This window comes from Periplaneta americana, chromosome 12, assembly GCF_040183065.1.
Source record: "Periplaneta americana isolate PAMFEO1 chromosome 12, P.americana_PAMFEO1_priV1, whole genome shotgun sequence".
In the NCBI taxonomy this organism is placed as follows: domain Eukaryota; kingdom Metazoa; phylum Arthropoda; class Insecta; order Blattodea; family Blattidae; genus Periplaneta; species Periplaneta americana.
In genome coordinates this window covers 174,286,460-174,314,339 of record NC_091128.1, presented here as the reverse complement: position 1 = coordinate 174,314,339, position 27,880 = coordinate 174,286,460, and the positions used below count along the sequence as shown (strand labels likewise).

Sequence of the window (27,880 nt, the reverse complement as noted above, 5' to 3'; positions counted from 1 at the left end):
TCGTCGTGCTGTTGTGATGAATCTTTGTGATGAGACACCCTTCAGACTTGGATCAACACGACTGATCTATCATTAACATAAAATTCTGTAATGAGATTAGTTACATCATCAGAAAGTCTCTCCCTCTTAATAGCTAATACTTTATTTTCTATTGGAACACCGTATTTTGTGGCTAATTTTACAACCGTAGCCCTCTGCTTCCTTGGAGACCGAGGCATATTTGCATCAACTTTCTTGAATACCTTTCCCAGTGCAGATGGTGAAGCCTCACTACTATCCTCGAGTAATTCTTTATTTTATTTTTTTATTTTTCCGTTTTCTCTTTTTTTTCTGTTTTTCTGTTTTCCACTCTCTTAAACTAGTACGTACACAACACCCGTGCCGAGGCGGGACTCGAACCCACAACCCTTCGGAACAAGCGATAGAGACATGCCGTGCCCCTACCGCTTGAGCCATCTGGGCCGGCTATTCAATTTGTCTTTGACTCTTCTGCTTCCTAATCGCAGCCTTAGATTTTCTTATATTCCGTTCCTGGATAGTTTCTGTCGATTTTCTCTTCTCTCTATAACGCTTATCAATGGCAGCTCTATGGCATTTGTAGTCTTCATCATTCTTATTTTTTTCTGCATATGCCCTTTGTATCTCAACTCCAGTTTTAGTCATTCTAGAACTTTAAAAATAATAAAAAGATGAAGTAAAAATATTTAAATTAATCTACAATAACCTAAGTTGCTTGTAAAGTTATGTTAAGTATGGATTCAAACTGAGGTACCTTAGCTTAAATATTGCACACATAATATAATACAATATTTACTACTTGTTATTAGGTTAGTAGACTCAATAGAGCAATTTTTCAGATGATATAGCACTGAATACACTTCAAACAGCAGCAGCGTCAGTAGTGTGACCAATGTTTGGACAATTATTAAAAAAAATGACGTTGCTAGCGAAACAACTTTTTGCACCATCTATGGACCACTGAATAAACTAGCATTTCTTAAAATTACCAGTAAATTGCACCAGTAATAATCTTATTACGGAAACTTTTAAAATATTTTGTCAGTAGTGTGACATGAAGACAACCATTTTCAAAATTAAAAATATTGATTTTTCCTTATAGTGTACTTACATAAAATTCAAGAAGGCGTCGTCTTAAATGTTCAATATTACGAATTCTTGTTTTGTAGTAAACTGCTTTTTGTAGTTGACTCCATACAAAATAGTCCATAGGATTAAGATCTCGTTTGAAACTCCAGCGGAAACCGTCAGAGAATCTGAGAAATGCGATCTTTCACGCAATAATCTCTCAGGAGGGATATCATGTCCGTATCTTGCTAATCAATCGTTGTAAACTTGAAATAGATCATTCTCGTTGAGCGCAGTTCCTTACAATTTGACGGACAGATAAATTATCGTATTGGTGCAAATGTTTAATGAACATCTTGTCTTCGTTCGTTAAGCGACCCATTATTCACAAAATGAGAACTCAAAACGGAAGAAAACAAATGACGATAGCACAACAAACGGCTTGGCCTGCTGAACTCGTAAGACCATAATGCTTAGTTCGGCATAAACGATCGATTTTGCACTTACGAATGGCTTTTAAGGAACCCGAAGGTTCATTGCCGCCCTCACATAAGCCCGCCATCGGTCCCTATCCTGTGCAAGATTAATCCAGTCTCTATCATCATACAGCACCTCCCTCAAATCCAATTTAATATTATATTCCCATCTACGTCTCGGCCTCCCCAAAGGTCTTTTTCCCTCCGGCCTCCCAACTAACACTCTATATGCATTTCTGGATTCGCCCATACGTACTACATGCCCTGCCCATCTCAAACGTCTGCATTTAATGTTCCTAATTATGTCAGGTGAAGAATACAATGCGTGCAGCTCTGAGTTGTGTAACTTTCTCCATTCTCCTGTACCTTCATCCCGCTTAGCCCCAAATATTTTCCTAAGCACTTTATTCTCAAACACCCTGAACCTATGTTCCTCTCTCAGAGTGAGAGTCCAAGTTTCACAACCATACAGAAGAACCGGTAATATAACTGTTTTATAAATTCTAACTTTCAGATTTTTGGACAGCAGACTGGATGATAAGAGCTTCTCAACCGAATAATAACACGCATTTCCCATATTTATTCTGCGTTTAATTTCCTCCCGAGTGTCATTTATATTTGTTACTGTTGCTCCAAGATATTTGAATTTTTCCACCTCTTCGAAAGATAAATCTCCAATTTTATATTTTCATTTCGTACAATATTCTGGTCACGAGACATAATCATATACTTTGTCTTTTCGGGATTTACTTCCAAACCTATCTCTTTACTTGCTTCAAGTAACATTTCCGTGTTTGCCCTAATCGTTTGTGGATTTTCTCCTAACATTATTCACGTCATCCGCATAGACAAGAAGCTGATGTAACCCGTTCAATTCCAAATCCTGTCTGTTATCCTGAACCTTCCTAATGGCATATTCTAGAGCGAAGTTAAAAAGTAAAGGTGATAGTGCATCTCCTTCCTTTAGCCCGCAGTGAATTGGAAACGCATCTGACAGAAGTTGGCCTATACCAGGCCTGCAGAACTGTAGCTCTTGAGAGCGACTGCTTTCCTCCCCTTTCTTACCCCACCCACCTTTTCTACCTGTGCGGTCACGGCGTTCTAGTTACGCTCGGCTGTATCAACATTCATTCTCGGGGCGGAAGTCGATCATCCCCAATAGAAGTGGAGTGAGGCTGACGTCATAGTTCCCCTACTTTGCGAGTTCTGCAGGCCTGCCTATACGGACTCTGCTGCAAGTTTCATTGAGACACATTTTAATTAATCGAACTAGTTTCTTGGGAATACCAAATTCAATAAGAATATTATATGATACTTTTCTCTTAACCGAATCATATGCCTTTTTGAAATCTATGAATAACTGATGTACTGTACCCTTATACTCCCACTTTTTTCTCCAGTATCTGTCGAATACAAAAAATATGATCAATAGTCGATCTATTATGCCTACTGCACCAGAACTATGAAGATAGTTGATTAAGGAAGAACTGTGAAATAATGTCCCAAAGGAGGTTTTTGTCCACCACAAAAATGCCATTTGCATCTTTTGCGCGGGAAACGGTCACTCTAGCCGTTGGGCTAACGACAGGCCTGCTCTTATGGGCACTGGATGGGATTGCCCAACAGGGAGGACATCCAAAACCCAAACATCACACCGCGGGCTCGCCCGTGCCGTGGGCGACCTTGGGCCCCGCGTCCGTCCGGTGTGAAAGCTGCGTTTCCCGCGCCTCGCTTGGCGGCGCGCGGCCGGCCGGCGGTTACGTCAGTGTGGCCGCGACTCGCCCCATGAGCGGACGCAGTCCACCGCGACGCGACGCCTCCACGGCCTCAGCTTTCGTGGTCAGTGCCTCAGTCACACGCTGAGCCGCAGGCGGGTGTCCACTTGTTCTTGTGCCGTGCTGTGTTACCAGTTTGTGTGGTATAACCGAGTTCTCAAGCACTCCGCGTATGAAATGTTTGATCGCGCGCTGATGTGGATGACTGCTAGTGGGACTTGCCGGTGTTATCACTACAGAGTGACGGACTTCAGAGAAAATTCGTACAGATTTAATCAACACACATCTCATAGGATTTAACCGCAGTTCACTTCTTAAGTGGTACAAACAGCTTCACCTTAAATAGAAATTAGCTGATCTTACTTACTTACTTACTTACTTACAAATGGCTTTTAAGGAACCCGGAGGTTCATTGCCGCCCTCACATAAGCCCGCCAGCGGTCCCTATCCTGTGCAAGATTAATCCAGTCTCTATCATCATACCCCACCTCCCTCAAATCCATTTTAATATTATCCTCCCATCTACGTCTCGGCCTCCCTAAAGGTCTTTTTCCCTCCGGTCTCCCAACTAACACTCTATATGCATTTCTGGATTCGCCCATACGTGCTACATGCCCTGCCCATCTCAAACGTCTCGATTTTATGTTCCTAATTATGTCAGGTGAAGAATACAATGCGTGCAGTTCTGTGTTGTGTAACTTTCTCCATTCTCCTGTAACTTCATCCCGCTTAGCCCCAAATATTTTCCTTAGCACCTTATTCTCAAACACCCTGAACCTATGTTCCTCTCTCAGAGTGAGAGTCCAAGTTTCACAACCATACAGAAGAACCGGTAATATAACTGTTTTATAAATTCTAACTTTCAGATTTTTGGACAGCAGACTGGATGATAAGAGCTTCTCAACCGAATAATAACACGCATTTCCCATATTTATTCTGCGTTTAATTTCCTCCCGAGTGTCATTTATATTAGCTGATCTACTACTTTCAAAAGTCCTGTTATTCATGTTATAATTATTTTAGATTATTAATAAACAAATCTTTGTGAATTCAAAATTCTTTGTTAAAATTCCGAATTAAAAATAGTAGCTGTAATACTTAACTGTACCTCTCGGTTGAGAAGCTTTTGTCATCCAGTCTGCTGTCAAAAAATCTGAAAGTTAAAATTTATAAAACAGTTATATTACCGGTTGTTCTGTATAACTGTTAAACTTGGACTCTCACTCTGAGAGAGGAACAGAGATTGAGGGTTTTTGAGAATAAGGTTCTTAGGAAAATATTTGGGGCTAAAAGGGATGAAGTTACAGGAGAATGGAGAAAGTTACACAACGCAGAGCTGCACGCATTGTATTCTTCACCTGACATAATTAGGAACATTAAATCCAGACGTTTGAGATGGGCAGGGCATGTAGCATGTATGGGCGAATCCAGAAATGCATATAGAGTGTTAGTTGGGAAGCCAGAGGGGAAAAGACCTTTAGGGAGGCCGAGACGTAGATGGGAAGATAATATTAAAATGGATTTGAGGGAGGTCGGATATGATGATAGAGACTGGATTAATCTTGCTCAGGATAGGGACCAATGGCGGGCTTATGTGAGGGCGGCAATGAACCTCCGGGTTCCTTAAAAGCCAGTAAGTAAGTAAGTAAGTAAGTAAGTAAGTAAGTAAGTAAGTACCTCTAGAATCATTGAGACTACAAAACATTTTTTTATGAGTTTAATAATTTTTAAAGAATTCTAGTTTCATTTTATTTTTAGATATATAAATAATATGCACTAAACTGTCTTAAATATGTTGTTCAGTCGTGTATTAATTTAAATGTTTATTTTATATGAAGTAAAATTACTTAGTTTTAAATTATAGCAGCCTCCTGAGTCCTGGAGTATAGTAAGTTTGTACTATACCACACTTCATACATGATTATGATACAAGATGTCTGTGCAGAAAGCCGAAGTATAGTATAATATACTTGCATCTGTGCCGTAAGTGTAACCTGTAGAATTTTTTCAACATTTTTCCTCATGTCAGTGACTTTTTTTTTTAAGTGTAGAATTATATTGAATTTAAAAATAAAACAACACATGTCTCAGGACTCAGGAAGATAAGCTTAGGTTTTGTCAATTACAACTTTAATACATGCCATTTACAGTCATCAGATTAATAGCAGGACAAAAGTAAAATAAAATGGTTTAACAACTATCTTAATTACGATACGAACGGCTTTAAGTTCAATCATCTTTGAAGAAATGTGGTTTTCAAATTTTGATAAATTTAACTGTATCCAAGTCAAATACTAGTGTTAAAAAATTGCTAAATGTATTTTAAAATTCTATTTAAGATGCTGCAACAAGAATTATATTTAGATAGCTTGTGTAGTTTTAGATCAAGAATAAAACAAAATCAGTAAAACGAAAAATTCAAATACCCATACACAAAACATAAGCTTATGTCAGATACAAATATTCCTGAATATTTTAAACTAAGAGACTTACATAAAACACAAAACACGATAACTGAACATATTTTTTTAGGAAGACATATGGCTACAATGATAATAGTAAGATCTTAGTTTTTTTATTTTTAGTAGGTTATTTTACAACGCTTTATCAACATCTTAGGTTATTTAGCGTCTGAATGAGATGATGGTGATAATGCCGGTGAAATGAGTCCGGGGTCGAACACCGAAAGTTACCCAGCATTTGCTCGTATTGGGTTGAGGGAAAACCCCGGAAAAAACCTCAATCAGGTAACTTGCTCCGACCGGAAATCGAACACGGGCCACCTGGTTTCACGGCTAGACGTGCTAACCGTTACTCCACAGGTGTCGACAGTAAGATCTTAGTCAGAATATAAAATATTAAGACTGCATATTATTATTAGTAGGCCTATACTTAAATCGGTACAAAGGAACTCTGAACAACTGCTATGAGGGAAAAAAATGTTCCAGAAGTTGAACTCTCTGTTCCGTTGCAGCGTTCTGTTACCTGTTTGCGTTACCGTGGCAACCCTCCGGAATTGCCTTATTTCTAGCATCTTGTTTCGTTGATGGGTTTGGTTGTGGAGATCAAACTGTATAGTTTTTGACTCCTACTTGAAACTGCGTCTTTGATGTTATGTTGATTTCTTCCTGTTGGTTATTCGATGTTTTTTACTGAAGCTACTTTATCAGACAGGTGTGGTCGAGCAATAATTAGGAGTTAACAATATTTTATTTCCATTTAATAAGTAATTTGGATGGCTTAAAATTAATAGACTGAAATAATTCTGTAAGTTAATTTCTGTGATTAAGATTAAAACTCCATGAAACAACTTACTTCAGAGGAGAAGATGGTTAAATATGGTGAAAAACCAGTAAATTTTCATTTTTTCCCTTGATACTCTTTCATGTAAAAAATATAAAAAATATAAAATTTAATGCTCATGTATAGCATTGTCAGCTGCTATGACGTCATTTTTAAAGCTCTAGTGCACAGGGTTTTAAATGACACTAAGCTTTGATTACAATTTTTTTTCTTTATTCCATACATAAAGTTGTACATCTTCGGAACTATAATCATACATACACGACATTTGGCACAGACATTCTTTAGACCACAGATGGCCAATTTGTAACTCGTACGAGGTAACCCCTGGCGTAAGCAACCCGTAGAGTATATTATTTAAGTTCGTTTTCCTATTTTATATGGAAAGTTACTGACCTTAGCAGAGCATGCAATATCTCCTGGTTCTATAGGCGTTTGGTCACCCGTACTTTAGACAATACGGAAATTTTCTCTGAATAGAAGTTTATTATTTTGTTACATTTGAAAAATATGCCTGCACATTTCTACAAAAGTACCTCTAAAATTCATTCTTAAAATGTAATTCCTTAACTTAAATTTTTTAGAGGAAATATAAAAATTGTGCTCCAGACAGTTTAAAGAACGTGCTTTTAGGAGTAAAATGTCACAGAAATTTTCAAGTTATCTTTAAAAATAACTAATATAATACAGTACCTATTCAATTTAGTGAAATACTGTATCCTGACTTTTCTTTTTCAAATTATTGGCTCTAATTTTTTTTTATAAAAATTAATTTCGAATTTAAGTTTTTTTTTCTCTCTTTTACGAAGGAGGGACCCGAAGGCTTGCACTGCAGCCTGAGGCTTATTGTGCTTACCACTCCTATTCTGTGAATGATTGGTTAGCCGAACGGTCGTGCTCTCGTACAAGTACAGCACGCCTCACTGTGAACTTAACCTGGGCTATTGTATGATGAAAGAATTCGATAGATATTTCAAGAAGCGAGATGGTCCGGACACTTCAGAAACACTGATATGATTTAATTACGGACTTCCGTTTCCCGATATCACAACGAACCCTCTTCATCTCCCGATTACTTACATGTATCTCACGTCTTGTGTATACGTGACATATAAAGACATTCATCTGTTGATACAAGTGACAGGTTTTCATTCATGTTTACTAGACATTCGTTTTTTATCTTGCAATCACTGTAATGCAAATAGTTTGTTTTGTTGAAAGTCTTTTGTTTCTATACGTGACTACGACTTTCTGTAGGTCCACTGTCCTTGTGACACAGGCAACAAAGAGCACGTGAGCTGGCAAAACATATGCCGTCCTATAGAAAGATGGGATTCAATGGTTAATTAATTTTACAGCGCTTAGATGTAGATATTAAACTTTTTTGTTGACATTCTATAAGAAATGTAATGTAGTCATTTTCTTAAATTAAATCAATATTATAGTATTAAGGAATTATTTTTCTTGTAGTACACGATTCTGTCCAAATAAATAATCTAAAAGAAAAATGTTTATACAAGGCCAGGCGTTATTTCCGGAACAAACTGCCATTACAACGCAACTTTAAATGATTCGATTATCGTCATTTTGACAGCCGTGGACGAATTAATGACTATGATCTATTGTGTCCTGAGCCATAGCGTCATGATCCAAGACAATGGTCGTCAGCACTCGCTGAAATGGGTAAAGGGTATTCGGTGCAACATCATATGCCTCGTCGCGCAGCAGGCAGAGAGGGGAGAGAGACATAGCCGCCAGCAGCTATGGATGCACCATAGTGCAGTCTCTTATCCGCGGGTAAAAGACGCTAGCCCCAGGGTGCTCTGTGCTGATGACCGCTGATCTAAGATATCATGCCTAAGACTTCCATTACGAAATCGCGCTGGTTCAGGTCCTCAAAAATATGAATTTTCTCAAGAAATTTTGGTCAATGTATGGGACCGGTGCCCAACTAGCATTGTTATGAATTTGGGGAGCTACGATAGGTAGCGAAATCTGGTTACGATAACCAGCTATAAAGGCAGGGTAGGGAGATCATCGTGCTAACCACACGATACCTCCAGTTCTAGTTGATTGATCGTTTACCTCTGCTGAGGCATGTGTACTGTCTCAGAACCAGCTCTCCGTTCTCGAGACTGGGAACAATAGACCTTGGCCCCTACAAGTGTTACTATGGATTTTTCAAACAAGAAATTCCAGACCTCATGAGGACTCGAACCCTGACCCGCTGTTTCATGGTCAGGCATGCTAACCGTTACTCTACAGAGTTGGACGCAAAATCTTATCAGATGACTACTTCTGGTATAGGTCTCTCTTTATCTGTATGTTTTTTTATCTTTCATGAAAGTATTGAAGGTAGCGTATGGTAGGCCTATAAAAGTCACTTGCTGAACGGGGAAAACAATATTATTTTCAAACTAGCCGTACCCGTGCGCTCCGCTGCACCCGTTAGAAATAAATATAAAGTAATTACATAATTAAAATAGGACGTTTGATCCAGGGAACATTCGTGTTTGATAGAAGGATAAATCGTTTAATATGTTACTTAATTTACATTGCATCGCCACCGGCGTGGCTCAGTCGGTTAAGGCGCTTGCCTGCCGGTCTGAAGTTGCGTTCGGGCGCGGGTTCGATCCCCGTTTGGGCTGATTACCTGGTTGGGTTTTTTCCGAGGTTTTCCCCAACCGTAATGTAAATACAAGGTAATCTCTGGCGAATCCTCGGCCTCATCTCGCCAAATATCATCTCGCTATCACCAATCTTATCGACGCTAAATAACCTAGTAGTTGATACAGCGTCGTTAAATAACCAACTAAAATAAATACATTGCATCCAAATAATTAAAATGCGATCATTTGGTGCAATGACAATTCCTTTAACATGTTTCTAAATTTTTATTACATGCAACCATAGTTTAATGAAGATTGACATCATTTAGATTTAATGTGTATATTTTATTTCACTTGTTATAGGTTTCCATTGAATTATGGTAATAACTTAATTTTAACCCTTGTTTACTACGTATTCAGTAAATGGCGCTTGGCCCACTATGGTTCTGAACCCTTCAAATAACTTAAATTATATTATATAATATTACATGTTATATTATATTATATTATATTATATTATATTATATTATATTATATTATATTACAGTATATTATATTATATTATATTATATCAGAAGTTACTGTAATAACATTATAACATTATGTCCATCTAGAGAAACTACACTTTCCAATGGTGAATTAATAATTAATTATACAAATCGGTTAATTTAGCTTCCGATATTACTTCATACAAACACAGAAACATTCTCTGTAGGCTATGTTTCATAGCTTTCGATTGTTGTTGTACAAGGCCCCTTATAGACGAAGTCATTTGTTTTTTATTTCATTACACCGCCTTAGATGGCGCTGTTATTGTAATTTTGAAACTCATTTATCTCATTAAATATCAGTCCTATCAAAATTTTGCATAGAATAAACCTTATCGGAAATTATTTTTAAAGAAACTTTTGTTATGTAACATTTTTCATAAAAATCAATAATAAGCGAGATATTTCGATTTATTTAATTCAGGTCCCCTTATAACCCCCCTTTTAATAATGTATTTTGAATGCCATATAGCCTAAAATCTAAGTTACAACGAACTTAATTTATATTCCAATTTTCATCGAAATCCGTTCAGCCATTATAGCGTGAAAAGGTAACAAACATCCAGACAGACAGACAGACAGACATACAAACAAAAATTTCAAAAAAGCGGTTTTCGGTTTCAGGGTGGTTAATTATATATGTTAGGACCAATTATTTTTGGAAAATCGAAAGTTACCAGAAAAATTTCGGCTACAGATTTATTATTAGTATAGATGACAAATGTAGGACCATGACAAAGACAACAAGAACACTAGAAAAACAAAGACAAAGACAACAAAGGCCTTGTCGTGGTCCATGCCGCGATCCTTATCGTGGTCCTCCTTGCAGTCCTTACCGTGGCCCTTGTCTTTGTCATAGTTCTATATTTGCCATTTAAAAATAATATTTTTTTTTCCCATTTGGAAAATGACTATTGTATCACATAGTATTAACTATAGTCTTCATCGCAAGGTCTTAAAAAGCAGTTCGGCAGTCTAGCCGATCACATCGAGCACCATGAAATTAGTATTTGAGATGATCTGTATGAGTTCCAAAGCCTTCTCGAAGAGGAGAAGTCAGCTCCCTCACTCCCACATCTCAGCGCTCTGGCAGCACGTTTCCCCTCTCAGGACGTCTTCCTAAATGGCCCGGACTATACTATGTTATTTTACCGTCGGTACAATTACTGTGATAGCGAGTGGATATTTGGAAATATGAGACCGAGGATTCTCCATCGATTACATGTCATTCGTTTTACAGTCAGGGAAACTCTCGGAAATAATCCAAACAGAGTCTTGTGGATGCTCTTCAACATTTTTGTTTTCTTGTTGCAGCCTGGAAGAACTGAGGGTCGATCGAAATGAGCTCTGCCGGCTGCCTCGTTCACTGACGCGTCTCCACAAGCTGCGCAACCTTCTGGTCGGCCACAACCGCCTCACCGAGGTGCCGGCCTTCCTGCTAGCCATGAAGGCTCTCTCCTCTTTGGTGAGTTACCCCATCACTGCAATAATATTGCTTAGCTAGGTACACAGGCGTACATTCGTCATTCTCCACTTCCGTCCTTGCAACCTTGCTCAGTCTCTGGCCTTGTCAACGAACCACTGGATTAAAGTGATCTGATGACATCTTCAGCCCAAGCAAAGCCAAATTCCAGCGGTCAGAGATGACTATTGCTAGTCTCAGATATGTCCATACATACTCGTATATTTAATGTATTACTTAGGGTTGTCAATCGGTGACTTTAAGATTGCAATTCTATCCACTGGACCTGAGATTCGCGGGTTCAGACCTAGCCAAAGGTGATGGAATTCAAAGGGCGAAATATGTAGAACTGAGCGTGTGTAGTGCGAGAAATGAAATAATGAGAATACGATAACAAGGAGAAGACAAGGAGAACGGAAAGAGTACAAGAGAAATATAAGGAAGGAGGCGAAGACACGGAGAGCAAGGGGAATAGGATAAGGAGAATATAAGAACAAGGGGAATACAAGGAAAACAAGGGTAAGGAAAGGACAAGAAGGGGAATGCAAGGAAAACTAGGGTAATAAGTGGATAACAGGGGAATGCAAAGAGAATAAGGGAATAAACGGATAACAAAAGGAATGCGAGGAAAATAACGGGAAGGCAAGGACAAATAGAATACAAGGAGAATATAGAGAGAACAAAGGGAAGGCATAGACAATGGGATTACAAGGACAACAAGGGGAATGCAAGGAGAACAAGGGGAAGACAAAAAGTAGGAGAAGACAAGGAGAATAAGGAGAACAAGGGGAATAAAATGAGAATAAGGAGAACAAGGAGAATAGAAGGAGAACAGAGGGAGAACACAAAGAGAACAGAAGGAGAACAAGGAAAACAGAAGGAGAACAAGGAGAACAGAAGGAGAACACAAGGAGAACAGAAGGAGAACAGAAGGAGAACACAAGGAGAACACAAGGAGAACACAAGGAGAACACAAGGATAACAAAAGGAGAACAGAAGGAGAACAAAAGAAGAACACAAGGAGAAGAGAAGGAGAACACAAGGAGAACAGAAGGAGAACATAAGGAGAACAGAAGGAGAACACAAGGAGAACAGAAGGAGAACACAAGGAGAACACAAGGAGAACAAAAGGAGAACACAAGGAGAACAGAAGGAGAACACAAGGAGAACAAAAGGAGAACACAAGGAGAAGAGAAGGAGAACAGAAGGAGAACACAAGGATAACAGAAGGAGAACACAAGGATAACAGAAGGAGAACACAAGGAGAAGAGAAGGAGATCACAAGGAAAACAGAAGGAGAACAAGAAAAACAGAAGGAGAACACAATGAGAACACAAGGAGAACAGAAGGAGAACACAAGGAGAACAGGAGAAAAAGGAGAACGGAAGGAGAACAAGGAGAATAGAAGGAGAACAAAGAGAATATAAGGAGAACAAGGAGAATAGAAGGAGAACAGAAGGAGAACAAGGAGAATAGAAGGAAAACAAGGAGAACAGAAGGAGAACACAAGGAGAATAGAAGGAGAACAGAAGGAGAACAAGAAGAACAGAAGGAGAACAAGTAGAAGAGATGGAGAACAAGGAAATTCAAGAAGAACAAATTAAGACAAAGAGAACAAGGGGAGGACAAGAAAACAAAGGAAAAACATGGAGAGGAAGGGGAGGGCAGAGAGAAAGAAGTAAATATAAGGAGAACAGGAAGAAGATAAAGAGTCCAAGGGGAATGAAAGAAATATTACTCACCGCTCAACACGACTAATTTAATACTTAACTTCGAAGCCATGATACCTGTAGCGAGAGATGCTGGTATTATTCGCCATGATCACGTAGTTACATTGGTTCATGGCCTAACTATAATAACATTAGCATTGAGCTGTGGCCCATAATTTTGTCACAATAGTAATTTGAAATTCTGTCATTCTTTGTTTCACCACAGATTCTGAAACGGGAAAAGAGGTTACCGTACTGTGCATCAAAAAAATGTGTTGTGTGAATGGTGGCTATTTGAGCAACAATTCGTTCATCTAAAGATCAGGATAAGGGCGCGATAATTACATACATCAGTGAAATTGTAAAACTTCCAGTAGTGAGCGAATTAAAGATTAAATTCTTAAGAATTTACTCCGTCGGTAAGTTTCAATTTATTAATAAAATTAATATGTTAATAAATAGTACGAACGATTTCACACAAAAAAAGCACCTTCAAGTTATGGGGGGGGGGGGAAATGCTTAAGAAGGGAATTCTTTCGAGAAAATTGATAGAGAGCTACAGGAAAAATTTGTAGGATATTTTTCACCCACGTTGGATTTACTAGCTACAGTCAAAAGTCATTAAATTATTACTACCACCACTAAGTTACATACTTGTACTGCTATTGTCACTGCTACCATTACTACTCCGGTCTGTTTTTCCTTTGTTTTGTTGGCTTGTTGCTTTTTCTGTCTGTTTATAGATCAGGTATTATGAATAATCTATAACGAAGGTATATTCAAGGAGTAAATTAAATACAAAATAAACATCCCTTCCTTAGTCATGTCCTAGATCATATATACCCAGATTGCTCGGCCTTATAAGCTTTTGACGGTAACAACTTTTGTCAGGTTTACTATGCTGCCATCTAGTTGTTACATAAGGAGTCACGTCATAACTCCCATTTGAATTGCATTAGCAACTGTACTGCCACCTCCTGTTCGTTTACGGCGGACGGGTGGCGATCCTGGCGGTTGTTCTCTTCAAAGTGCTGCCTATTTTAACATAGGGATGAGCAATCTGTAACATATGTGATCTGGGGTCGTGTGAACCCAGACACTGCGTGAAGTAGACTTAGACAAATTCACACTACAGGACAACGGTCATTTTTTGTGTCTAAGGCTGTACAGTAAATTAAAAATTCTTCGGACGTACTGTAAGTTTGTCACTAACATTTTCGTCACCATTTTCTTTAAGGATTCAGGCAATGTAGTCCGTGTGTGAGAATTTTGGGACACACTGTATGTTCGTAAGAATAGAATTATGCGAGTAAGTCCATGAAAACGGGATGCAACTTCGGAACTGACAAAATGTCTCATGAAATAACAAATACCCCCACTGTGCAGCGATTAGTGTCGAGCAATTTCATTTATACACTGATGGTATGCTATTTTCTGGTGTACCGGTACTGCCCTGTTCAGTGACTTGTTCATGCTGTAGTCCTTTAGACCGGCCAAGAAAGTTTTCCTTAATCAACTGTGTTGTAAACTTTGCAGGACTTCCAGGGAAACCGAGTGGAGACGGCCAAGACGACGGTGTTTGGAGATACTCCTAGCAGTCCCCTGGGACGTATCAATTTGCGCGCCAATTTGCTCAAGGGGAATATAATCCTGGGGAACTACGGGGTGAGTACTGTAACCATGTCTGAGGTATATAGTCAGTGTGAAGTAAGGGACCAATACCGTTGCCATGGGAGATAAGAATAAAAATGAGTATATAGTAAACACTAGGCTTTTTTTTTAGTAAAAACTCATGTTAGTAAGAATAAAAACATTTGAGTATCTACTCATTTTTTGTTACATACTCATAACATGGAAACATAGTAGAATATTCTCAAGTGCCCATCTTGTACAGAATATATACTCATATTTGGTAAGAATAAAAGCTAGTATATTCTCATTTTTGTAACTTGTTTCTCATGTTGTTCTGAGTATGGTTAGTAGCAAGCTCAGTTCTGAGTACTGTATTTGTTGATTTGTGTTCAGTTTAAAGTTAAGTCTGAAAAAAACTGCAGAATTTATGAACGATAAAGTGCCTCATGGAGAAAAATACGTGAACATGTGGATTCAAAAAACTTCAAAAGTCTTTAACGCTTACAAAAATGAATGTGAATGGTTAAACACGTATATTGTTCTTCATAAAAGAGATGACCTACAAAACTATGAATGACTATGAAATTATAAGGTTAGATTGTATTGTTAACAATTACAGTTTATTTGGTAAAATATGAATTGTAAAATGCAATTACTTGTAACGTTAAATTATATAGCCTATATACAAGTATATATATATATATAAGTGCTCTATAATAAAAATACTATTAACATATCCGGAATTTTATAAATTGAGTGTAATCTCCATTCAACATTTCGTTAATGAAGGTTTCCCAGTATTATTTTCTTGTTTCCTGTTTTATTAATGTCACTTTCATGATTCACTCTCTCTTTTCATGTTATTCATTTATTTATTTATTCACTTATTTATTTATCTCTCCATTATCAAAATTTACAAAACTCAAAACACAAACCACAACTGTATGCCGACAGCATGTGAAAATCTATATAAAAAAAACTGAGCATGAAGGTGCGATGTGGTCAAAGAGTAAATACAACACGAGTATATACTAACTTTTAAATGATCATGAAGGCTGTTGAGATGAGCATATATTCGCGTTAGGTAGAATGTTTTTATTCTTACGTTAGTCTGAATAGGTGGAAAAATTCAAATATCTTGGAGCAACAGTAACAAAATATAACTGACATTCGGGAGGAAATTAAACGCAGAATAAATGTGGGAAATGTTTGTTATTATTTGGTAGAGAAGCTTTTGTCATCCAGTCACCTCTTAAAAAATCTGAAAGTTAGAATTTATAAAACAGCTATATTACCGGTTGTTTTGTATGTTTGTGAAACTTGGACCCTCACTTTCAGAGACGAACAGAGGTTAAGGGTGTTTGAGAATAAGGTGCTTAGGAAAATATTTGGGGCTAAGTGGAATGAAGTTACAGGAGAATGGAGAAAGTTACACAACACAGAACTGCACGCATTGTATTCTTCACCTGACATAATTAGGAACATTAAATCCAGACGTTTGAGATGGGCAGGGCATGTAGCACGTATGGGCGAATTCAGAAACGCATATAGAGTGTTAGTTGGAAGATCGGAGGGGGAAAGACCTTTGGGGAGGCCGAGACGTAGATGGAAAGATAATATTAGAATGGATTTGAGGGAGGCGGGATATGATGGTAGAGACTGGATTAATCTTGCACTTGGGCGCGAATTCGATCCCCACTTGGGCTAATTACCTGGTTGAGTTTTTCCTAGATTTTCCCCAACTGTAAGGTGAATGCCAGGTAATCTATGACGAATCCTCGGTCTTATCTCGCCAAATACCATCTCGCTATCACCAATCTCATCGTCGCTAAATAACCTCGTAGTTGATACAGCGTAGTTAAATAACCAACTAAAAAAATCTTGCACAGGATAGAGAGCGATGGCGGGCTTATGTGAGGGCGGCAATGAACTTCTGGGTTCCTTAAAAGCCATTTGTAATTAAGTAAGTCATATGTGGACATGCAATTGTCCTTAGACATCAGAACTTGAAACCAATTTTTTTCGTGACTTTGTCTTTTACAAGTTGTGGTTTGAACGTCGGCATTTGCGAACTCAAAGTCATTTCCAATTTTTCCCTGCAAACTCGTAGAGATTTTACCCCGGGCCCTCGGCTTGGAATGCAGATACACAATTCTTTTTAAGACCAAAAGATAGATCTTGCTACGTGTCCACGTAGGTTGTGACGCACATCATCTTGTACTCGTTCTAAGGCCGGTACAGGTGAAGAGGTTCAGGCGATGCAAGTGGCACTTTCTCCGGCGCCGGAACCACGCTGAGTGGCCATGTTGCTCAACCGACCGACCGCGTGCCCGATGTACAGTTACGACGGTTCCTTCCGCGACGGCCGGCCAAGTTGTAAACACGCGCTGTTTCAACACATTGCTTCAATCAACATCAACGTCCCAGAGATTAGGAAGGACCCTGTTTCGTAAACTTACAGCGTGTAAAATAATAAACTTTACAAGCCATTTCTCTTACAAGTCAGAGCCATATTGATCACTACATCCATCTTCTAGTTCATCCGAAATATCGGATTTCAAACAGAGTTCCAAAATAAATTTGACGAATGAATTGCGAGCCGATGCGAAGCAGTCAGAATCAACAGGGACAAGAGAAGAAAAATGCAAACCATTTATGTAGCTCAGAAGATAGGTGTAGTTCGATTTCCATTTGGATTGATTACCTGGTCCGGTTTTTGACGTGACTACTTCTTTATTCAGAGAATCCATACAAATCTGTCTTTAAAATTCTCTCAAATTTCCCTGTTTTCAAGATACAAAATCATTTTACATTTACTACAAAAATGAATAATTAAAATTTGTTTGAAGAAACGTTTTGATTATCCAACTAAATTAATTTATTACGAATTTAATGTATTTAATATTGAACAAATTTATAAATACACTACATTAAAATTGTATCATAAAAATCGTAATAAGTTTATATTATAGGCACATAATCATGAGACAAGACGAAATAATAATTCATTATTAGTAGAACGTAAGGGCCGTATTCATAGACATTTTTAGCGCGGGCTTCCGGTGGATTGATTACCTGGTCCGGTTTTTGACGTGACTACTTCTTTATTCAGAGAACCCATACAAATCTGTCTTTAAAATTCTCTCAAATTTCCCTGTTTTCAAGATACAAAATCATTTTACATTTACTACAAAAATGAATAATTAAAATTTGTTTGAAGAAACGTTTTGATTATCCAACTAAATTAATTTATTATGAATTTAATGTATTTAATATTGAACAAATTTATAAATACACTACATTAAAATTGTATCATAAAAATCGTAATAAGTTTATATTATAGGCACATAATCATGAGACAAGACGAAATAATAATTCATTATTAGTAGAACCTAAGGGCCGTATTCATAGACATTTTTAGCGCGGGCTTCCGGTGGATGATCAGCGTTTTTCGTATTCATAAACCAGTGTTAGCGATAGGATATGGTTTGAATTCTGTACAAGTAACCAGTGGATAGCCGGGGCTAGCTTAGTACGCTCGTAGCGCGTGCTGCGAAATGTCTATGAATACCACCCTAAATGTTTCACATCTGCTAGTATAAAGCATAGCATTAATTTTGGCCCTCGGTTGTATAATTCTTTAGCTAAATTACACCCAGAAGTTCTAACATGTAACACACTAACAAGAAAATTAGAAACATGTTAATGTCTTCAATTTGGTTAAATAAATTTATAGTCTATATGTATGAATTAATCAGCATATATTATATTTGTATTCTATAATTTTGGAATATATATTATTCATAAATTGTCCTACTTTATTCACGTACGATATCATTCTTCTCTATATTAATATCATATTATATACTTTCGTTGTAGCTGTAATTTTAATTTTAGCGCCTATTTTATTTTAATTTCTATATTCCTCTTATATTAATATTATATTATATTATATTATATAATTTTCATTGTAGCTGTAATTTTAATAAATAAATAAATAAATAAATAAATAAATAAATAAATTTTTCTTCTAACGTTACAATTTATAAAAATGAAGCTGAAAATAGAACAGTTATAGTTAAATAATTAAAAATATATATAGTACGTATATAATATACATTCTTTGAAGTTATTATCAAAAATATCCTGATAGATATAAAATTAACTAAAGTAAAATTATTATAAAATCAAGCTCACAGAGAAGAAAGACAAGGTATGAAACAAGGATAGGCCTACAGAAATAATATCAAGGTTAGAACGGTTAAAATCGAAGCTGGTGAATACGCGCTCCGCCATAGTTATTAGTACATACAAAACTAATGTCCTCATTGGTCAAAGCTGTCTACTACAATGTAATAGTCTTTCCACATTGGATTTTGCTCGGATTAAACTCAATGTATTGCCTGGTAAACCTATAATAGGCTTATGTATGGTCATGTGTATCATATTCTGTACTCTTTGGGTTAAAACGCAGCAAAAATTACATCGAGTAGGCCTACAGTATTTCAAGTTAGAGTATTAACGAACGTACTGTATATATTATCAGCCAAATTAAGTGTTTAAATAATAATAATAATAATAATAATAATAATAATAATAATAATAATAGTAATAATAATAACAGTGCGCGAAAGTCCACACAGAGGGCCAAGGGAGCTGCTGGTGGTGGTGGTGTTTTTTTAGTTGGTTATTTTAGATGGTTTATTAACTGCTATGTTTATCAAGCGTCAGATGAAAATGATAATGCTAGTGAGATAAATCCAGGGTCCAGCGTCGAAAGTTACCCAGAATTTGCTCTTAATGGGTTGAGGGAAAACCCCGCATAAAACCTCGACCAGGAATTGAATCCGGGCCCGCTAGTTTCATGGCCAGACGTGCTAACCGTTACTTCACAGCGATGAACGTGATGATAGTGAAACAGGTGGTTCTCGGGAAGTTGATGACAGTGATGGAAAAGTTAGTGCTGGGAGAAGTAGTGAGGGAGCGATGGAGCAGCTGGTGGTGGTGGTGGTGGTGGTGGTGGTGGTGGTGGTGGTGGTGGTGGTAGGTAAGAAGTTTGTACTGTTGGCGCACATGTGTAAATTGTATGAGAAAGCTCTCAGATTTTGTGAATATTAACTTATGTGCCGAACAGTGTTAAAAATTATTCTGCACTGCATTTTTGTTTCGGTTTACAAATGTAGAATAAGAGTCTATGGTAATGCCATATATTGTGGGTCCCTATCACCACGGCATGGCCGTCCTCAGGTTGCGGATCGAGGAGATGGCCTCCAGATATGGAGGGTAGCTGTGAATATATTGAATAAGCAGTCACGGACAGCCGATGAGGGGTGGTCCTCCAGCTTGGGGGTTGGGCGAAGGGCTAACAACCCTTCACCGTAAAAAACAGCTTGTTACGAAACCTTCAAATAAGTCGTGACGAGAATATTGTACGAAACGGAAATATAAAAATTTGGAAATTTATCCTTCGAAGAGGTGGAAAAATTCAAATACGTGGGAGCAACAGTAACAAATATAAATGATACTCGGAGGGAAATTAAACACAGAATAAATATGGGAAATGCCTATTATTATTCGGTTGAGAAGCTTTCATCATCCAGTCTGTTGTCAAAAAATCTTAAAGTTAGAATTTATAAAACAGTTATATTACCGGTTGTTCTTTATGGTAGTGAAACTTGGACTCTCACTTTGAGAGAGGAACATAGATTAAGGGTGTTTGAGAATAAGGTGCCTAGAAAAATATTTGGGACTAAGAGGGATGAAGTTACAGGAGAATGGAGAAAGTTATATAACACAGAACTGCACGCATTGTATTCTTCACTTGACATAATTAGGAACATTAAATCCAGACGTTTGAGATGGGCAGGGCATGTAGCACGTATGGGAAAATCCAGAAATGCATATAGAGTGTTAGCTGGGAGGCCTGAGGGAAAGAGACCTTTGTGGAGGCCAAGACGTAGATGGGAAGATAATATTAAAATGGATTTGAGGGAGGTGGGATGTGATGATAGACTGCATTAATCTTGCTCAGGATAGGGACCAATGGCGGGCTTATGTGAGGGCGGCAATGAACCTCCAGGTTCCTTAAAAGCCAGTAAGTAAGTAAGTAAGTAAGTAAGTAAGTATGGTTATAGAAGTAGGCCTAATTAATAAAGGACATGCAATACCTATATTATGTATTCATATAAAGCGATATTCCAAAATTATTAGTCCCAGCTCAGAAACAAATTTATTTATTATCGTTCACAAAAAGTATATCGCACGTATCTATTATCATTTTGGATTGCAGAACTGACGATTACAAATCAAACAAGTGGTCGCACAGGTCTGTAGCTGCTCTCGATGCTCAGGTATTGCTGAGACGGCTAATGTTAAACGCAACTTCGGCGCCCTTATGCCCGTAGCGAGGGGAGGTGGCGTCACACAAATTACAGTAGTTTATGGCCTAACTACTAATAACATTAGCATTAGTCTATGGCTCATAGTCTTCTTACAGTAAAAGCATTATAATTTCTGCCATTTCTGTCTCACCACGGATCCCGGAACGGGTACCCATACTCGGTGCGAGGAAAGATGTATTCTGAGTAAAAAATTACGAGAGGTAACGGGACATTAATTTCCCTACATTTGCATGTACATTTACAGTATCTGTAATATGCACAACAGTCACACTCCATCCAATGTGTAAGATTTATGGCGCGTGAAAGTTACCGGGCTTGACTAAGAGACCTCCAGGCAGCATTACCGGCGACTATTTCCCTCCCCGCCAAGTTCACTGCATAAGAGTCAGGCTTCTCTGCGGACCAGCGTGCAACGGGAATGCATATAATATACCCTATATAATGTTCTATCAAATGTCAGGTCTTTCACTGCAAACCCAGCATTCTCAAATCTTTCCTATCTACTGCCTTCCTCTTAGTCTTCGCATATGACCCATATCTTAATGTCGTCTATCATCTGATATCTTCTTCTGCGCCGAACTTTTCTCCCGTTCACCATTCCTTCCAGTACATCTTTCAGTAGGCAGTTTCTTCCCAACCAGTGACCCAACCAATTCCTTTTTCTGTTCCTGATCAGTTTCAGCATCATTCATTCTTCACCCATTCTTTCCAACACAGCTTCGTTTCTTATTCTGTCTGTCCATTTCACACGCTCCATCCTTCTCCAGATCCACATTTCCAATGCTTCTAAAGTTCATTCCAGATGTCCTGGGAGAGAGAGTCACAGACATTACGTAACCTTGAACTGAATGTCGCCACGCCATTGGCTGTCAAACGGGAGATAAGAGTAGAGCATGATTCACTGTAACTCGCTTGTCTTTCCGGCAGTTGTGTTTCGACGCTGTAATACATAGAGTAAAAAAACGTTCACTATTATTGTTATTTTAACAACAACGTGTACAAGTGTTATTGATTTTCGTTACGCATTGAACTGCAATATTGTGAAGTACAGATTAGTTTTATATAGTTTTATATAGTGTGTTGTGCATAACTGAATGTAGAGTGCTGACATGAATTACTATTCTCAACCGGGATGTTCTGGACATTCGCCAGTCAAGAAGCACAAGCGGGGGGAAGGGTTTCATACGAGAGAAAAAATACAAATTGTATATATAATACTCTTGCGAAAGATAACCCTGAAGTATCTCTTACAGACGTACTTTCAAAAGTGTGTTCAACTTTGGGAGTAGGTAAGAGCAATGTGTATAGACTATTAAATGAATATCGATCTACGGGCCAAGTAATAAAAAAAAAAACTATATTAAATACAACCGATGATTTTACAAAGGTTGCGATAAGGAGTAAAGTACATTCATTTTACTTACATAATGAAATTCCAACATTGGACAAAATTCTTTCAGCTGTTAACGAAGATAGTGACATAAATAATTTCAGTAGAACTGCTCTTTACAGGCTCCTTTTGCATATAGGTTTCAAATTCGAAAAAAGAAAGAGAAACAGTTATTTACTGGATCGGGATGACATTGTCATATGGCGTCGCAGGTATCTTAGAGATATTAGACGATACAGAGCACAGGGCAAAACTATTTATTATATGGATGAGACTTGGCTCAACGAAGGAATTACCAGGGCTAAGGTGTGGCAAGATAAGAAAATAGTTAGTCCTAAAGATGCTTTTTTAAAAGGTTTAAGTGTCGGTTTGAGAAATTCAACAGGAAAAGGAAAGCGGCTAATTGTAGTGCATATTGGAAATGAAAATGGGTTCGTAGATAATGCGTCATGGGTGTTTGAGTCGCATTTTACGAAAGAGTACCACGAAGAAATGACAGGGGAGTCATTCCATGAGTGGTTTGGGAAAATACTGCCTTAACTAGAACCGGGAAGTGTTATCGTACTTGATAACGCCCCATACCATACAGTGAAGAAGGAGAAGTTACCCACAACCGCTTGGAGGAGGGATAATATTCTGGAATGGCTTAAGTCTAAACAGATTCCGCTGGACAGTGAAGGGCTGTTGAAAAAAGAGTTGTTCCTTGTATCACAGCATAGAAGTACATATGACAAAAACGTAGTAGACGAAATGGCAAAAAACCATAATATGACAGTGTTACGACTACCACCTTACCACTGTGAACTCAATCCAATTGAGTTAATATGGGCTCAAGTGAAAGGTTATGTGGCGGCGCCCAATACCACATTTAAATTACAAGAAGTAAGAAGGCTACTTAATGAAAGTTTCGAACATGTAACAGCTGAAAAATGGGCAGACTGTGTTCGCCATGTGATAGTGACAGAAGAACCTCGATTGTGAGACATGGACAATATAGTGGAGGAGATTGAAGAAATGGTCATCAACATCGGAGAAGACAGCACTTCAGAGAGTGAATGAACACGAAACGATGATAACAAAAGATACGTGTAATATTACATTACATTATTTTCCATCTATCCGATGGTGCTGCAGTTCAGTTTCGAACCTTGGCCCCTCTATTATATTATTTTACTCTCTATAAAAATTCCAGACAATGTTCATTAATAATTTCACACAGTCAGTTTGGCAGCTTGTGAACCGCGCTTTTTGTCTCTGTCGGCCTCTGTTTACTTGCATTCCCAACACATCTGGAATAGAGTATAGTCGCTTTTCTTCACTCCGTCGTAATGTCCATGTTTCTACTCCCATGTAATACGCGTCTGGCTGTGAAACCAGGTGGTCCGGGTTCGGTTCCCCGTCAGGGCAAGTTACCTGGTTGAGGTTTTTTTCCGGGGTTTTTCCTCAACCCAATATGAGCAAATGCTGGGTAACTTTCGGTGCTGGACCCCGGACTCATCTCACAGGCATTATCACCTTCATCTCATTCAGACGCTAAATAACCAAGATGTTGAAAAATCGTCGTAAAATAACCTACTTAAAACCACACTCCACACAAAGCACTTCACTAGTCTCTTGGTTAGCTCTTCTTCCAAAGATATGTAGAAGATTCTTATTTTTCTATTAAAAGCTTCCTTGGTCATTGCTATCCTCCTTTTGACTTCCTGGCAGCAGCTCATGTTACTACTTATAGTACATCCCAAATATTTGAAGCTGTCCACTTGCTCTATTGCCTCATTCACTATTTACCTTCATAATATTTCATAATTTTTACATCATTGTAAAAATGAATGATAAGCCTAACAATAAAGAAAATGTTGTCCTGGATATTGATATCGCAGCAAATTGTAAAAAAGAAAAACTGTGCAATTTTGTAGTTATTTGTAAAACTCAGGATCAATGGAAGGGAAGAAAAGTCCTGTTTTAGCAACAGTACTCTCACTAGAGGTTTTGATTTATCTAGAGAAAATCAAAACTCGAGTGGGATTTAATTGATATTACAGGATTAGAAGAAAGTATATAAAGATTAGAAGAAATAAAGTATACTCTAATACAATAAAATATTGACAACTAAAATTCTATTTGACTGATGTTAGCTTCACCAAAACGTTTGAACGGAGCCGCCATTTTCAGTTCAATGTCTATGCGGTAAACAAATGACGATCGCAAAACAGGTTTTTATAGTACCGTGAAGAATTTGCAGTTCGAAATGTTGGCAAACAAAGAAACAAATGGTAGGGAGGTGATAAAAATAGAAGAAAGTATATAAATAGGCCTATTAGAAGAAATAATGTACTCTAATACAATAAAATAGATATTAACTGACTTACTAAAATTCTATTTCACTGATGTTAGCTTCACCAATACGTTTGAACGGAGCCGCCATTTTCAGTTCACTATCTATGCGGAAAACAAATGACGATCGCAAAGCAAGTTTTATAGTATTTTTTTTTATTTTATTGGGTTATTTTACGACGCTGTATCAACATCTAGGTTATTTAGCGTCTGAATGATATGAAGGTGATAATGCCGGTGAAATGAGTCCGGGGTCCAGCACCGAAAGTTACCCAGCATTTGCTCGTATTGGGTTGAGGGAAAACCCCGGAAAAAACCTCAACCAGGTAACTTGCCCCGACCGGGATTCGAACCCGGGGCACCTGGTTTCGCAGCCATACGCGCTGACCGTTACTCCACAGGTGTGGACATGTTTTATAGTACCGTAAAGAATTTGCAGTTTGAAATGTTGGCGAACAAAGAAACAAATGCTAGGGAAGTGATAAAATTGTAGCGATAAACATCCATGATTGGTTGAAACACATCCTTTCGTGCCGTTTTATTGGTCAAAAGTAGTATGAAGTAATAAAAGTATAATAGTCAGTTCAAGCTTACTAATATTTGGATAATGGTATTCTTCACTGATTTATACAAATAAATTGCGAATCATCAGCAACAAGACAAACATAATTCATTGATTCTGGTTCACGTTAACACTTTGTTTAAAAAAAAACATAAAATTGTTTAACGACACGTTAAAAGTGTTAAAATTTTTTAAAAAGCTTATGTACCTCAGACAGACGGCCCGTTTCGACGCTGGTGCTGCGTCATCTTCATAGGACACTCGTAGTTTGTAGGACACTGAAGATGACAGCACCAGCGTCGAAACGGGCCGTCTGTCTAAGGTACATAACGTTTTTTAAAAATTTTAACACTTTTAACGTGTCGTTAAACAATTTTAAGTTCTTTACAAAAATAACAATATGAAATCGACAATATTGCACTGTTAGATGGCTGCGAATGAAATTCAACGGATGATGATAAATGATGTTTTATTTAACGACGCTCGCAACTGCAGAGGTTATATCAGCGTCGCCGGATGTGCCGGAATTTTGTCCCGCAGGAGTTCTTTTACATGCCAGTAAATCTACTGACATGAGCCTTTCGCATTTAAACACACTTAAATGCCATCGACCTGGCCCGGGATCGAACCCGCAACCTTGGGCATAGAAGGCCAGCGCTATACCAAAATTCAACGGATTCTTACAGTCAATTATTTACGTGTTTTACAGTATTATATCAGACTATCACTTTTACAGTTACCGGTTAGTTCACATTGTGGATGTAGCATAATGTCGTCTCAGAAATGAAGGTAATCGCGAATGTCACGAGATGCGAGAGTAATGGAGTACTTGTAGGCTACGAAGATGTTAACAAAGAAGCCAACGTGTTAGAAGCAAACCTGCTCTCATCCCTTGTCAGACATCGAATCCCCGTCCCTTTCGTGAGAGCGACCTGCAGGGCCAATTACACGAGTGAGAGTGTGGGAGTGTGGGAGAGTGGCGCGCCAGTCGCGGGACACACGTCGCGGAGAGCGGTGCGCGAGAAACCTGACGTCCGGCAGTGTTTTAACGCCACCGTGAGAAATGGCAACATGACGCAAAGGTGGCTAGCTCGACAGCGTCGGGACTCCCTGCATCTGCGCCTCAAGACGTCGCAAGACCTGCGTGTGCTGCGGGTGGACGGCAGCCCCTTCCAGGTGAGGTTCAACAGCTGTTCACTCGCTGCTAAATGTACAGTATTTACTCTTCCTGAATGCGGTCGGCCTTCTTACTATGTCATGTGCTCCGACATAAGAAATTAATTTTAATGTACCGAAGTACATATGATATTTCCATGCAGATATTCTGCGTCATCATACGATGAAAGAGTAATGGAACGGAGAAAAATTCTCTCCGGCGCCGGGATTTCAACCCAGGTTTTCAGCCCTACGTGCTGATGCTTTATCCACTAAGCCACACCGGATACAACTCCGACGCCGGTTAGAATCGTCTCAGAGGGAACCCAAGAGTTGGAGCTTAATCTGAGACGATTCTAACCGGCGTCGGAGTTGTATCCGGTGTGGCTTAGTGGATAAAGCATCAGCACGTAGAGCTGAAAACCTGGGTTCAAATCCCGGCGCCGGAGAGAATTTTTCTCCGTTCCATTACTCTTTCATCGTATAAGAAATTAAGTTTTACTTTGTGTAGTGACACTTTATTGTATGCTGGAAAAAAAGTTACTTCGTAATATTGACCGAAATATACGTCGGTAACATCCAGAAGTGTGTTCAGGGTTACCAGTAACGGAAATAACATATACGAGTATATTTATGGATGCTATTTTACGGTGAATAAAACTCTAAAATATCGGTATAAAACCTTGGTTAATTTCGGTGTTCTTGTACAAAAAAAAAAAACAAACAAACAAACAAACAAAAATAAATTTGGTGTTATTTCGCACTGAAAAAATACGAGTATGATCTCTGACTCTCTTCGTGTAAAATAGATTACTGTATATATCCATACAAAGACCAGCGATCTGTGCTATCAAGGGAATTTTAAGGATTTTTGTACATTTTAATAATATATATGATTTTCTATCGGCAGTTACCTGTTGTGTAGAGAAATTTGTATAACGGTCTCATATACTTTGTGTGAGTAATATAAAATAATAGGCACCACAAAACATTCAATCTATTTCTACTTCATATTTCAAAAATAAAGTCACTCCAAATACTGTTTGAATATAAGATTCAAAATTCTGTATTGAAATAAGGTCTGAATATTAAATTCAAAATTTTGTACACCTCCACTACCTGAAGAAAATCCCACATCCACCTAACTCCGATCACTGACATGCCTGCCAAAGTTCAGCAGGCAGGAAACCTAGCTTCACCGAAGTTTATTGTTACGGCCCGGCCCGGATGTTAGGCAAAATGCCTTTTAAAATGAGTGTATGTATGATAAACACGTTTCCACACATTTGGGGACGATAGACCCAATTTTTATTTTGCCTTTTTTGGCTATTTTAGCTCCCGTTGCCTATTTTAAGGTTAAATGCCATTTTTAGCCTTTTTACGACGTTATTGTACATTTTCTGTAGTTTTTAATAAATTTGAAATAAACCGCACATAA

General features: G+C 38.1%; 1 protein-coding gene across 2 annotated transcripts in view; it reads left to right on the top strand.

Moving 5' to 3' along the window:
- Phlpp (PH domain leucine-rich repeat protein phosphatase) overlaps window positions 1–27,880 on the top strand; it is a 142,985-nt gene that overhangs the window by 73,720 nt on the left and 41,385 nt on the right. For both annotated transcript variants that reach the window (XM_069842612.1, XM_069842613.1), the window contains 2 exons: window positions 11,112–11,262; window positions 14,505–14,633. In XM_069842612.1, the coding sequence (XP_069698713.1) occupies window positions 11,112–11,262; window positions 14,505–14,633 (280 nt within the window). The remainder of the gene's footprint in view (window positions 1–11,111; window positions 11,263–14,504; window positions 14,634–27,880) is intronic.